Consider the following 15306-nt stretch of genomic DNA (forward strand, 5'->3'; position numbering starts at 1 on the left):
CTCACGATACGGTTTGTATCACGATTTTTGACCCACGGTTCGATACATCCCACGATTTATTTTAATTTAAAAAGCATTTTATTTAAACAACACTTATATACCAATTAACTTAATGTAACATTTAATAACAAACAATTTGGAACACTGAACAGATTTGAACAGAAAGAATACTATTAAAGTATAGCTAAATTAATAAAGAAATAACCAAAGATTGCAGTTGGAGGATGCTTTTTGCTGGTAGGCAAAAACCCTCAACTGTTCGGCTGGTTTAGTCAAATATCCTTATTAGCGCTTATTAGGCTATGTAGCTTAAATGATGACATATTCAGGCGGTATAGAATGCAATAGAGCCCGACCGATATATTGGCAGGCCGATATTATCGGCCGATATTAGGCATTTTTCAAACTATTCGGTATCGGCATTTATAATGGTCGATAAACGAATATAAAAAAAAATAAAAAATGGTCCACAAGAGGGCGCTCTAACGCCCAAACCCACTGATTCAGCCAGAGTTAGGCAGAGTGAATGACGGAGATCGACGGAGATCATCGGTGTTATTCATGTGTGCAAGTGTGTTCATGGTAAGTTGGCAACTGTCACAAGACATACATTGCTTGAATAACAATTAAAAGAACATCCCCATCAATTCTCTAAAGTCGACTTAATTCATGACTACCATGTCCAGTTTTGCTGTTGTTACGTGTTAGCTGAGTGAAAAGGATTTAAAGGATAACTACAAATAACCAATGTTAGGGAAATGTGTTTGTTTTGTTGCGCGTTTCTGGATTTTTTTTTTAATATATATATATATATATATATATATATATATATATATATCGGCCGATATATCGGCATATCGGATTTTTAAATCACAAAATATTCGTATCGGTATCGGCCTTAAAAATTCTATATCGGTCGGGCTCTAGAATGCAACATGTTTAATAGCCTAACTTTCAATAGATGGGGAAAAACATGAACGTCACGAACGTCGCAATAACGAGGCAGTGTTACGAGTAGCGTAGGCCTATGTGTGTGCGCGAGAATGGCAGTGTGCGTATATGTGTGTGAGTGACGTCAGCGAGTGAGTGGACGAGCGAGGAGAGCGAGCGGTAGCGCGTGTGTCTAGTGAAGAAGCGAACGATTCCGGTAGAATAAAGTACCCATCCTGTCAATAATCGGTGGCCGCTTCATTCCGACCTATAAGCAGACAAACTGCCAGTCAAATCACACAAAACAATAGAGACAGGATCACACAGGCAATTTTTTTCGCGCTTGACCCACTCTGGATAAATGTCGTTCTTATCACATATGAGGACTTCGACGGCAGCTCTCCGTAGCCACGGAGAGCTGTCATCACAGAGAGGGCATCTCGTTGCATACTTACGGCATAGATAGGAGGGGGCGCTGTCAGCAGACTATTATTTAGACAAATTATTAGCAAATTTCAATCGGACAATTTCACCGGAGAGTTAGAAAGGGCATATCGCGCTTCTGCCTTCTCACACCGCGAGACAGGTTCATGGCTTTGAGTGTCGCGATTTCGGTTTCGATACGCGTATCGTTACAGCCCTACTGTGTACTGTTGGTGTAGGTCAGAATTTAGAGCAAAATGGAAAGACATAGAAAGAGAAGTAAACCAAATTCCAATTCAACATTTCATTGGAGATAACAAACTATACAAAGAACTCAAAAATAAAATGGACCCAACAACAGTACACACGCTAGGTCTATGGTTTAAAATTTTGAAAATATATAAGATTCAGAAGGACATTCGTATATTAAAATGGGTAGCACATGATAGTAATTTCAAACCTGCATTGTATGATCCAGGATTCAAGCACTGGGTAACAAAGGGAATAACAACTTGGTGTGTTTTGGTAAACGACGGGAGGCTGGAGAGTTTTGAAAATATAAAAAGGAAAATACGAATTGGGAGCTCATGAATTCTATAGATACCTTCAAATGAGGGACTAATTCAAAAGGGAAATCGAGTCCGATTATCCCAAGGAGGTGAACGGCGTCATCCAAATCATAATAAAAGCATATCAGGAAAGTAACATAAGAATAATTTCGGCAATGTATAGAGGTTTGAATACTAACGACAAACATTCAACTAAATATATTAAGATGAAATGGGAAAAATAACTCAATGTACAAATTTCAGACGAAGATTGGCATGATATGTGGAGGGCACATCACTCGTCCACCAGTTCACAAACTTGGAGGGAATTCTCATGGAAGAATCTCATTCGTTTCTTTATAACACCAAAAGTGAAAAGTAAGCAGCTTAACAAGAGTCAGAAATGTTGGCGGGAATGTGGGTCTTACGCTAAGCCGACCCCTAAAGTTGACCTGTCAACGGTTTGGAAGTGGAGTTCTTTGGATAGGATGCCACAATAATGTGATCATTAAATTAAAATAGTGGATAGATAAAAGGTAGGTAGAGGTTTCACTGAACACAAACAGTCAATATCAGGACATATAATGGGCTTACAGTAGTCACCAAGACCAAGCAGGTTTTCCCATAGCACTTTACAGCTTAGGCAGCAGCCTAAGCAACACACTCCTGCTGCCTTAACTACGGCGTGTATAGATCAAGACAGACTTGCGGAACAGGCTGCAGGGCAACAGTCTGCAGCCTGCATGAAAATAAGCATAAATGGTCCACCTGTAAAAGAGTGCAATTACCAAAGGGCCCTTGAAATATTATTTTTAAAACCATAGAGGATAGCCTGTAGCGATGCTAGATGTCAGCTCTGCCATAAGCAGTGACTGTGATCACCTTCGCACATTTTGACAATGTTGTTTTGCAAAAGTTAAAATTGCACAAATTCTTTGACTTGTTTCAGTTATTACTGAAACAATGCTGTTTAGCAAGTTACTTATTTTTAAATATTTGTATAGTTAAAAATGAACAAATTAATTCACGCTCTCATTTACTAATTATATATTATTATTATTACCTGAGTTTTCGTGCGCACGTTGCGTGCGCTCAACCTCTAGTTGTAATTAAACCCATAGCAATAATGTGGAAACCCCAGTCGATAATGTAACACATTTCTGAGAGCATAAAATAATAACATTTTGCCTATAATGTTACAACGTATAACATTCGTTCACCACAAATCACATGATATGTGGTGAACGAATTTTAATATTTTAATATTTTTTAAACATTCAGCGAACAAAAGGCAACAGGCTGATTATCATTTAGGGGGTCACTCAATGACATGCAGAAGCGTATTCAACACGCCCACTGAAGTGGTGTGAGAAATACCGACTTTCACATGTAAGGTATTTACATTTCCTACAGAGAAAATACTACCTCGGAGGTAGTATTATTCAGGAGATTTTCAGGGTACAAATGTCAGGATATGTTGTTCACACTAGGGCTGGGACGACGCGTCGACGTAATCGATGACGTTGACGCATAAATTACGTCGACGCGGAAAATGCGCGTCGATAAAAAAATAAATAAAAAAAATGGGCGGCGCCGGAGCGTAGTTGCAACGCGAGTGGCTCCTCAGACTTTCATAAGTGCAAGGCGCCACGCACTCGTTCCTCTAAAATATGGGAATTCTTTAATGTGAAAGGAAACGATTCCGTGATATGTCGTCTTTGCAAAATGGAGATGACTTTCCATTCTAGCACCACGGCAATTCACCAGCACCTGAAGAGGCGCCACCCGGTAGCAGCTGCAGATGACCGAGCACCGTAGAATTCTAAGAATGCATTAATTTGCACTTTTATTTTGGAATTTAAAGGCAATAAACATGCATTGAAATGTTAAGGAATTCATATTTTTTTCATTCAGATATGTAAATCAACATGTATAAATTGCTATTAGTCAATTAATGGGGAGATAATCGAGAATCGAATCGAAATCGAATCGGACTGAACAAATGAATCGTTAGATGAATCGATCAGCTGCTCTGTTAAAAAGTCTAATCGGAATAAGTGCATACATGTATACATGTTGATTATAGCGGACTACACTTCTATTCCGCATAGAATTGTATTCCGATTGAGGCTTATATATGATCCTTTTCTATTCCGATTGCGCTATTCTTCCACTTCTATTCGGATCAGATGTGTCCATGTAAACGCGGCTAGTGATCATACCAAAGATCCTTTATCCTTCTCAATAGGCACTCTGATTATACTGTACTAGGGATGTGAATAACTCAAAATTTCATGGTTGAATAATCAGTGGGTGGTATGAACGACTAATCGATTATTCGATGTGTACCGACATTCACAGAGGCAGCCATGGATCATCGGCAAGAAATCACTTAATATCTTAAACGCAAAAGAACAACTACCTGCTAAGTAGTTCCAGTCAAATTGTCTGTTTTGAAAAATGCATTAAACTGTAATCAGAAAACGCGGTTATATGCTTTGTTTAGACCCTATAGTATCTGTGGCATAAAGGCTGGGACGAATTTCAAATTATAAATATGTAGGCCTACACTTTATATTGAAAGTATAGACCGTCGCGAATCCCATTGAAACGAATGGCGCGGTGATTCGGTCTTCAAACCGAGAGCTGGTAAATTGTGAAAAATGATTTAAACTGCAATCAGACAACGCGGTTATATGCTATAGAACCTAGAGTATCTGTTGTATAAAGACTGGGACGAATTTCGAATTATAAATATGTACAATGCATAACGTTAGCTCTCTGGCTCATAGCTGAGCGGACTAGTCTACCTCCCGTTGCCAAGTCGTACAGGGGTTGACACTAATGGTTGCCCGCTTGCCCGGGGCAACTAAAAAGTCAAAAAGGCAAGTTGAGATGATTTCTGGATGCCCAAAAGGGCAAGTGCATTTTTTAGGGTCTGTTCATATAAAGGGCTATTTATTGAAGAGTTTCTAAAAACTGCTGAAAAACCATTTTCTTCCGAAAAATGACACCAAATAGATACATTTGCAATTGATCAGCACGCTGTCTTCTCTTCTCTCGGACAGCGAGTTAACAGACACACAGCGCTACAGCGCGAACATAGCCCCGCCTCCTGTCACTCACTCGCAGTGCGGTCTCTGGCAGTTATTCAGCAGCACTAGTCTCAATGCTCTGTGTGACGGTGTTAGCTAAAGGTTAGCCAACACAGCTAGCATCTCAAGTGCAGCGCCACCGCGACCGGGTTAGGTAGAGAAGGTAGACGGAGTAGTGATGGAGGAGTGCGGTTTGGAAGTACTTTAGATCAAAGCAGATTACCAAGGAAAGTAAAAATAATCATTTAAAGTCATGCAAATGCAAGAACACGGGGGGGGGGGGCGCCTCGGCCGAAGCATCACGGCCGAGGCGAAAACATGGGTATTTTTTTCTTTAGTTCGTCCGTGAACTTACATTTACGTTTAGGCATGGCTGTGTCACGTTAAAATTGTACCGGGGGCGAAAATTGTACCGGCCTACGTCATCGTTTGTTTACATCCTGACAACCTGCCCGGCAACAGACGACGAGATGCAGAAAACATGTTTCCAAACGACGAAATAACATAATACAGATAGCGGATCGCTATCTGTATTATGATAGATAGCGATAACACTTGTTTTTACTTTATATTTGTATTGTATTTAATTGTTTAATCGAAACAATAAAAAAAATTGCCCGCGAAACGGGCGATCGCGTCATATGACAAATGTTTTGCCCGCGAAACGGGCGATCGCGTCAAATGACGTAGGAGGGTTCTTGAAACATAATACAGATAACGGATCGCTAGAAAACACTTGTTTTTACTTTATATTTGCATTGTATTGAATTGTTTAATCGAATTTAGCTAGTAAACTGAGTGTTTTAAGCAGGTTTCATAGTCTAGAATGTTCAAGAACCTTGAACATTCGGTCAATTTTCTTTATTGTTTCGATTAAACAATTAAATAATATACAAATATAAAGTAAAAACAAGTGTTATCGCTATATATCATAATTCAGATGGCGATCCGCTATCTGTATTATGTTATTTCGTCGTTTGGAAACATGTTTTCTGCATCGCGTCGTCTGTTGCAGGGCAGGTTGTCAGGATGTAAACAAACGATGACGTAGGCCGGTACAATTTTCGCCCCCGGTACAATTTTAACGTGACAGCTGCAGATGTAATGTGCTGTTGTAAACAGAGTGGAAGCGGCAAGGTGCTCAATGTTGCCAGATTGGAAATGGCAAAGTAACATACCAAAGGCTCAAAATGGTCGTATTTGGAGGATAATTATCGTGGCTCTGGCAACCCTGAGATCGGTCGCCCAATGACAGACTCTCTCTACAGTCAGCTCGCGCAAGAAGGTGGAACGTAAGGGAGATACCATTTCCAGAACTTGGAAGGCCGTAATAACCATAGACATATACAATGGTAATAACTAGTAGGTTATGTGAAAGACCCAGAAACACAAATATGCGACGAGGCAAAAACAAATATGCGACGAGATAATGTCCGAAAACCGGACATTATCATCAATCAATAAAAAAAACCCGGACGCCCCGGACGGGACGTAAAAAGTGGACATGTCCGGGGAAAAGAGGACGTTTGGTCAGCCTACCATAAACAGATAATCCAGGGGCCAAATTTTGCAACTAAAAATGGTGTTTACAATAAATTACTAAGAGAAGGTTTCTAAGGAAAAAGGTCAATTGCCTTCAATCAGAACACATGTTGTTCAGCGCAATCTAGTGGACATATGTGTAGTTGCAAATGTCTGGCTTGGTGTCATTCGATGAAATTTGCCCTGAACCTTAAATAGAGGTGTCAAGTGTCCAAATGGTAAGATATCTACCTGTTTGTGTCTCATAGTACGACAGTGATACCAACTGATAATGACTGATAATTATTTCAGGTGGAAATGTAATCTTCGACTTATGCCTTAAAGTAGTATCCACATTGAATATTTCACTTGCACAACAATCTTTCTATTGGCACCAAGATGTAATATTATAGCCCTAGCAGTTTTGGAGATATACTCTGGTTACGTTCTTTCCTGAAAAAAACTTTTTCCCCAGATATCGAAAATGGTAATAGAATATCAATATTTTTCCAGGTATAGTATCGAAGTTAGAAAATCCAGTATCGTGACAACACTACTATAGACGTGATTGTGATTATTTAGTTAGACTTACAAGAAACGTGAAAGTTAAAAAATACACATCTTTGCTACTACCTTGGACATTTAGTTATTTACATAAAATCCAGATGAAAGCATGCAGGTCTACATATAACTGGGTGATAGTATTAATAGGTTGCAACGGTCGACTGAAATCACTTCATGGCACTTCTTTTTGCGATCATTCTGCGTGCGCATCCGCCGTGTTGATAACAAATAATAGTATTAGTCAAACCCTCAGGCGTTACCCGGGAAACAAAGTTATGGCTTGTGAAAAACTTTGGAAAAAAATAATTAACGGTCCAAATGTTAAAAATCGATTTTGACCCTCGGGAACGAATAATCTCACCCCAAAACACATTCCCACGTGGAGTGACTGCTAGAGTGAAAAGAAGAGAGAGCATATTGAAAGCGCCTCTCAAGCTGCGTTCACACCAAAAGCGACAGGGCGGCGACGTATAGATGCGTTCCAGAAGACAGGCGTCTATACGTTGACTTTGTATGGAGTGGCGGCGTCCCGACGCTTTTGGTGTGAACACGTTTCAAATCTTGGTTAGTGTCAGATCACGCGAACGCAAACCTGATTTATTTATTTTTTAAACCGGGAAATCCGGCGGGGCGCCTGAAAGCTATCAGGCATGAGTATAGTATGCATGCAAATCAGTTATTAAATAGCTTTTACTGTTATTCAGGGATGAAAAGTGCATTGACATTTTAAAATGCAAGGCAACTACTATTAGTTAGTTGAAAATATTAATCATCATTGAGATTAAACATCTCTTCCAGTGTCCTGGCCAAGACAGGCAGCAGTAGCTGCCTAATATAAATTACGGCCTACCTGGGCTAGTGTCGCTGCGGTGTGTGCGCGTGCGTTCTTACCTGCGCGTGTGTCGATGGCGGAGCCGTTACCTTTAAAAACATAACGTTTTACCTTGGCAAGTTTTGCTGCGGTGTGTGCTCGTGCGTGTGTGTTCTTACCTGCGTTGTTGTCGATGGCGGAGCCGTTGTGCTTAAAAACATAACGTGTTACCTGGGCGAGTGTCGCTGCGATGTGTGTGCGTGCGTGTGTCCGTACCTGCACGTGTGTTGATGGCGGAGCCGTTATGTTTAAGGGCGAGTGTCGCTGCGGTGTGTGCGTGTGTGTTCTTACCTGCGCGTGTGTCGATGGCAGAGCCGTTAGGTTTAAAAACATAACGTCTTACCTCGGCGAGTGTGTCGGTGCCTTTGTCTTGACGTGTGGTGTGTGAGCGGGCATGTGTGTGCGCGCCTGTTTGTGTGCTTCTGTGTATGTGTCGCTGCCTTTATCTTGACATGCGTCTGTGCGTGTGTGCGGTCATGCATCCGTGCGTTTCCGTGTATGTTCGTGCGGTGTTTGTATACGGTGTGTATGAGCGTGCTTGCGGTGTATGTATGCGTTTGCGCGTGCTGTGTGTGCGTGAGTTGCAGGCTGCTTGGCACATGACTAACTTGAGTAACTGGTGTGACAGGCCTGCTATTATTAGTATGATTATTTAATATTTACTGTTCAGATAATTGAATGTAGTACAGAGTCTTCAGTCTCTCGCACAAACAAGCCCCCCCCCCGTCCCCATACCCCCTAGCCCTCCCTAGAATGTGACCTGTGATCTGAAGCATGGCTTTCAATTAGAGCTGAAACGATTCATCGATTGATTCGAATAATTCGATTACAATAAAGGATTGATGAATTTTTCTTGCCTCGATTCATCGTTTATTTAATTTTACAGCTGAGGTCACAGTTTTCCGCACGGACCATTTTTAGTGTGACACAACCGGCGCATATGCCACGCACAGAACGGACAGACGCGGCATGTTTTGACTTGTTTAGGGGCTAACATTAGCACTTGCTAAAATGGAAGAATTGAGCGAAAATAGTGAGGAGAGCCAAACGGGCAGGAGAAAGCGACAGCGAATGTCCAAGGTTTGGGATCATTTCACGTTGAACATTAATGAGAAGACCGTGGTGTGTGTCCACTGCAAGACCGTGCTGGCGTACCACAGCAGCACGACTTCCATCGGAACAGACTTAATAATTGTATTTATCTTTCTTTACATCTCAGGATTTGTTTTTAAAGCCAGAATGTTTGAAACTATGCATGGGCTTGTTCCAAGTTTCCAAGCTTACGTTGTTCCTGAATTGCAAAAGGTAAAAACTTGTAGTTCTGAAAGTGAAGTAAGTGCTTACTTAAACCCAAGAATGTATGGCACATAAATGCACTTAATTTATCTGTCAACATTGTTATTTCTCATGGTACAAGTACAGACTAATAAACAATGGGAAAGTAACTAAATTGGTACTTTTGGTAGAAAATATGGTTTGCTACTCCATGCATTTTTTAAATAAAAAATGTTGATTTTTCAAAAAAAGGAAACAAATGTTTTGTGTTATTGTCTCATGTGTTATTTTCTCATGTTTATTTATAATTACTTTTCAATTAAGCAATGTATGTTTTATCCGATTACTCGATGAATCGATGGAATAATCGGTAGAATAATCGATTACTAAAATATTCGATAGCTGCAGCCCTACTTTCAATCAGTGAAACATTTGGCGCCTAATAGTGTTGTTAAGCAATAACTGTTTCACATTGAGAGTAATGTCTTTTTTAAATCATTTATCACATTTCTTATTCTCAATAAACTGACAACGACAGTCGGTTTTTTCAGATGTCCATAAACCCGCTCCCTGGCGAAGTAGAATTAATCTGCATTCAGAAACTCAGTTTCTCATTTAGATTACATAGAATGATTATGTTCAGCATCCTAGGTGGACCATGCATGTCCCTCTGTAGGTAATACAATCATCTCACACACCTTAATCCCAAGGAGTATCAAGAAATAAACACAAAGCCCTCAAAAGGATAGCATAACATTTCTCCCTGTTACTCCAACCTAGATAATCTGATATTGCCACTGACTACTGATTCATCTTCCACTTGCTATTGAGGATATGCTCTTAAAGAGCTTGTAGGGACTGATACGATTCTGAGCTGTATGAAAACAAAAGCAAAACAAGAGTCATAGAAAAGGCATTTGCTCTTGTATGTAGCTGGAGGCCCAACGTAGGGTGTTCCGATACATGGGCACTGGCCCACATCTGGACTAGTTTGGCTTACTTTTGACTTTAATGGCAATCAGGGAATGTTGCATCACTTTGAAAATCAATCTGTCATATTCCATCCATGTATGATCCTTTGGAAAAACAATACCATGTACTGTAGCTGCAAAACTAGAAACCCCCGTACACTACAATTTTAAAATGGGTTATGAATACAAGAAACAAGTTAAAGAACTGAAATTCTTTGTGATGGTACATGGCCAATGTGTAATTCTCAACACGAACAGGGTTGCAAAAGCGATGACTAGTGCAAGTAGTACGTGGCAGATGTTTGAGAGCATGCTAGAACATGCAGTGACCCTACATTGCCGCATTCCATCACAATTTTTTGGGCTTAGTCTAAGAGTGAGGCTTAACCATGTCAGGGATGGTTTCCAACCCCTTTTTAAACTGGTATCTCAACAATTTTCCACAGCATTCACAGCACCCTCACATCGTCATGGCAATCCCCCAGACTTACCTTGGATAGAGGAAGAACCAGGAACGCTCCGCCACCACTGGCCTCAATAATTATGGCAACAAATTTGGGGTTGACTGCACAGAAGGCACTGTCCCAGGTGACCCGCGACACCCGGATATCATCGTAGCATTGGTCATTCTTCACCGGTTGACCAAAGACGTGACGGAATTTGCTCTGTCGTACAACTCGTCTGAACATATCTATGTTGGGAAGAGAGAATATTAGGTTAGCAAAATAACCCTCTAGCCATTGCGAAACATTGTTTTGTGTCCTTCTCAAAGCTTTCAAATATAAGTCAAGCAAAAATCCTCATTTTGTTTGGTGTGTAGCAAATACACATGTGTGATTAATTAGACTATTACAATTTGTAAGGTGCTAATGCCTTGTCTACGACATACCACCCTTGCATGTATATTCCACAAAACATAGTATGTAACATAAATTCAGTCTCTTTTTGACAAAAGGCTCAGGCTTGCATAATGCCCATGAATATACCAAGCATCCACAATGAAGCCAGTGGAACAGATTCGGTGCATCTGGGAGCTTTCACACAGATCACTCACTGTCTGCAGTCACCCCTTAATGTGCTATTAACCCAGAAATTAGTGAAGGTGGAGGATTAGGCATTAAATGAAATATTCAAAGCTTAATATTTCTTATTTCCATATAAGCAATTCTTCCCAATTACCAACAGCATACCCAAACGAATAGTTAAAAAAACGACAACATGAAAAGTAAAAAACAACTATTACTAACAAATTGATCTGCACTGGCAGACAAACTAAAATACAAAATTACATACTATGACATAACATATAATGCAATAGCATTGAGCAGGCCAGCAAAGATGGCCTTAACGGGAGATATTTATGTTGTCAATTATCCTTGTTAAACTGGTATGACAAGACAACATTAAGCGTCACTTCACTTCCACAGCAACTCCCAGAACCAATTGGAGACCAGGAGATTAAGTTTGATGTAGGCAGGTTAGTCAAACTGTGTTGCCAAGTGTGAGAGGAGGTTGCTGCAAATAGAAAGTTTACAGGGAAACTTTACAGGGAAAGGTTTGGTCATGGCCTTCTGAATTAAAGCTAGTTAAAAGGGAATGTGTTCATAGAAGAACTGTTGAACAGCCATATTCACTTTTTCAACACGAAATTACATGGTTTCTGGACCTTTTTGGCCACATGATTCTGAATATCAAAATGTCCTTGTTTTTTCAGGTATCACAATCTGACAACATTGTCATTTCAGATCACAGAATTCAGTGGTTTGAGTTATTGCGTGTTTCCACCGAGCGGTGCGGTTAGGTGCGATACAATTAGGTGCATTACGGTTAGGTGTGGCTCGCGTATCCACCGCCGACAGTACGCTTATGGTATGGCGGGGTTTAAACTGGATGGCGATAGCCGCAGCAGCTACGTAATGCCCTGTTTACACCTACCCGATAGTGGGCCCGATGGTGCCCGATGGCTAAATCAGCAGCTATCGTTATAACATCGGCAAATAGCGTGGTTGCATCGGGAAACACCGTTACTCTTCCCGGGAACATCGTTAGACTACGGGAAGAAACGGGAAGAAATGCTCAATGATCGGGCAACAACGGGCAACATCGGCAAAGAACGAACATGTTTGTTAATTTTGGGTCTATCGGGGTAGAATCGGTTACCAGGTGTTGCTATGGGCTAATCGGCTATAATCGGGAATAGAACGGGAGTACAACGTAAGACATCGCAAATCGTTTGGGAATTTTCCTGGGCACATCGGCTATATTCGTTAATCTTCCGCGCTTTATCGTGTTTTATCGTCTTTATATCGGCAACCTCAACACACGAAAGACCCTCGAGAACCCTAGACAAATAACGATTGTGAGTGACCAGATTGTGTTAAGGAAGACCCTCAATCTGCCACTTGGGTATAAATAGGGGGTGATGGATGGATGTCCTACTTTTATAATTACAGGGTACTTCGCCCATTTAGAACCGGCGTTCTATTATTATAAAATCGCTATTGTAATATAAATAAATATATAAATAAATATCAGTCTAAACCAGTCTCCCCTTTGCCTTCTCCCGAAATGACGCCAAATGACGCCAAACGCGTCATTTGACGTGTTTGGCGTCATTCGAAATGACGTCAAATGACGCCAAACGCACTTCGGGTGTCTTCCCTGGCATACATCGTTATGTTATCGTTATAACATCGGGTATGTGTAAATGCTACCCCGATAAATTGACCCGATCATACATTTTTAGCCCGATGTCACCCGAATCACCCCGACTTCCACATCGGTGGTCCATCGGCCATTAGCGGCCATTAGCGGGATGGTGTAAACGGGGCATAAGCATCGTGACATCATAGGAGCCCGACAAAGTGTAGCCTGCTAATAAATTCAATGAGAAAAGAAGAACGCGACTCATTAAACAAAGAGCAATTACTTAGGGTGTCCAAGAAGGACGACAAACTTTTGCACGACATTTTCTACATTAAAGAAAGCTTTCGACGTTGTCCAGAAAAACATATATACTTTTTTTTTTATTATTATTATTATGCATTAACAGAGTAGAAAACTCTCGTACAAAGAAAACATACTTCCATCAGGTGTAAAAAATAAAGAACAATAATGCATCGGTAATACTGTTCACAACAATGTTCGTGCCATAAAGCTTTTTGAATTGAATTGAAACTGAGATTATTTTTGTAAAATATTGTTATTTTTGACAACAGTACTTACACATTTTTTAGTTTGTATGTTTGAGTTGAGATTTTTATTTTTTTAATTATCAGTAATCTGTGTGCATTTTCCTTGATAACCAAGCAAGTAGACTCATCATGCCACCATTTGTTTATTATATCGCAATTGCTAATTTCCTCCTTCCTAGAACTCTTGGCACAAATGTATCTTCTTTAAATCTCAGCGTTCCACTTGGAGCTGAAACAGGGGGTTAGGGTTCACCTACACTTTAGATCCCCCTCCTTACGACGAAAAAAAGGATCCGATATTAAATCAATTATGACACATTTAAAAAATAAAAAAAAAGCCATTTGGTTTGCTTAAAATGATCTACAAAAGCATGAAAGAAGTGTTTACGTTGAGGAAAACAGATGTCAAACTCCCTTTGAAATGCCCTATTCTTACGAGAACAGATTTGACTCAATGTCTGAAACAGCCTTTCCACATGGTTCGCCCGCTGCATTTTAGGCTAGTTGAGCTAACACATTTTGTGGTCAGCGGGGTGTGAGCCATGACTCATGACTGTAGCAGACACTAGGACTAGACTTTTCTGCCCAGTTACACAGGTCTGCAGGCCTAGTTTACCAACATGGAAAGGTTGCTTAGCAACAGGGAAGGAATGTAATAACAAAAAAGACAAAAAAATCGATTGGGTTCCGTTAACGTTCTCCAATATGCCTTCTATGGTGTGAATGTCCAAGGCTTCACAACAGCAGCACTGAACAATCACATTAGCTGCAGCTATTTGATGAGCATTTCCTAATGGCTGCTTTTAGAACATAACTCTGAAAACTCCTTTATAAATAATTAAAATAAAAACATTAAATATATAAAAGATCTTGTTTGCGATCTACTGTAACCAGCAACTCATTAGCTAGATAATGGCATGCAAAGTTACACTGAGATATTTTGCCCAAGACAATACTCAAAGTTTTGGTTACACTGTGAAAACCTTAGTGTCTTCAATGTACAATGGAATCCCACTGGAATTCCGTAGAAGCATGGCCCTCTGCCAGACTAATTTCCCATCGCATGTGCAATTCATCACATGTACAGATGGACTACAAGTTCATGGGAAACAGGCCCAGTGATATTGAGCAATATCGTAGTCATTTTTTTAAATGTTGTTCAACTGGATAAAAATGAATCAATCTTTGAAGAAGAATTCCATCATGTTTGATTTATCATTGCACCATTTACTTCTTTCCCCGTAATTCTAACATTGGCCAAGCTAGGCTCGCACTGGAAATTAAAATTAATAAAAAAACGAAAGGTTTTAAGAGGAGGGTTGGGCTGCAAATGGAGGCAATGACAAGGGTGTGGTGATTGTAAAACGCTGAGGCATACACACTAAGTCACGTGAAGATTTAGATACGGGTCTGTCAACCCTGTAAAGAAGATAATGTTTCCAGTTGACAGGCTGGACATGGAAGCAATATTTCCACACAGAGTACACAGCATACTCTGGCTATCTTAAACCACCAAAAATGAACGATATTCCAGCAAATAATAAAGGTGTTTGTTTGCACAAGGCTGAATGACGAGTCCCTGCTTGTTCCCAAGTGTGTTGGTTGCTAGTCGCCATAACAAATCAAAAGGAGCATTTGGCAAACACATTGCCACAAAAACAATCAAATAAAAAATCATGTAGATATAACCAACAGGATCCCAACAAACAGAGGTTGTCAGAAAGGAGAAGCCCTTTGATCTATTGAACAGATTCTGATGTCAACCTACGGATCACGTGGCTCAGTGGCCTGCCCCAGGTGCAGCTCCAAAGCAGACTGCACGTGTGCTCCGGTCCGGTGTGGTAAGGATTGGTTATCCCTGTACAGTTACAGTATACACCTGTTATATAATTTGAGTGTCAGTGGAACTGATGT

General features: G+C 40.4%; 1 protein-coding gene across 1 annotated transcript in view; it reads right to left on the reverse strand.

Annotated features, from left to right (window-relative positions):
• The window catches only part of coro1ca (coronin, actin binding protein, 1Ca), an 86799-nt gene that overhangs the window by 56716 nt on the left and 14777 nt on the right, over positions 1-15306 (reverse strand). The window contains exon 2 of the mRNA XM_060053008.1: positions 10690-10889. Within this exon, the coding sequence (XP_059908991.1) occupies positions 10690-10887 (198 nt within the window). The 5' untranslated portion in view covers positions 10888-10889. The remainder of the gene's footprint in view (positions 1-10689; positions 10890-15306) is intronic.

Source organism: Gadus macrocephalus, chromosome 6 (genome assembly GCF_031168955.1).
Source record: "Gadus macrocephalus chromosome 6, ASM3116895v1".
NCBI lineage: Eukaryota > Metazoa > Chordata > Actinopteri > Gadiformes > Gadidae > Gadus > Gadus macrocephalus.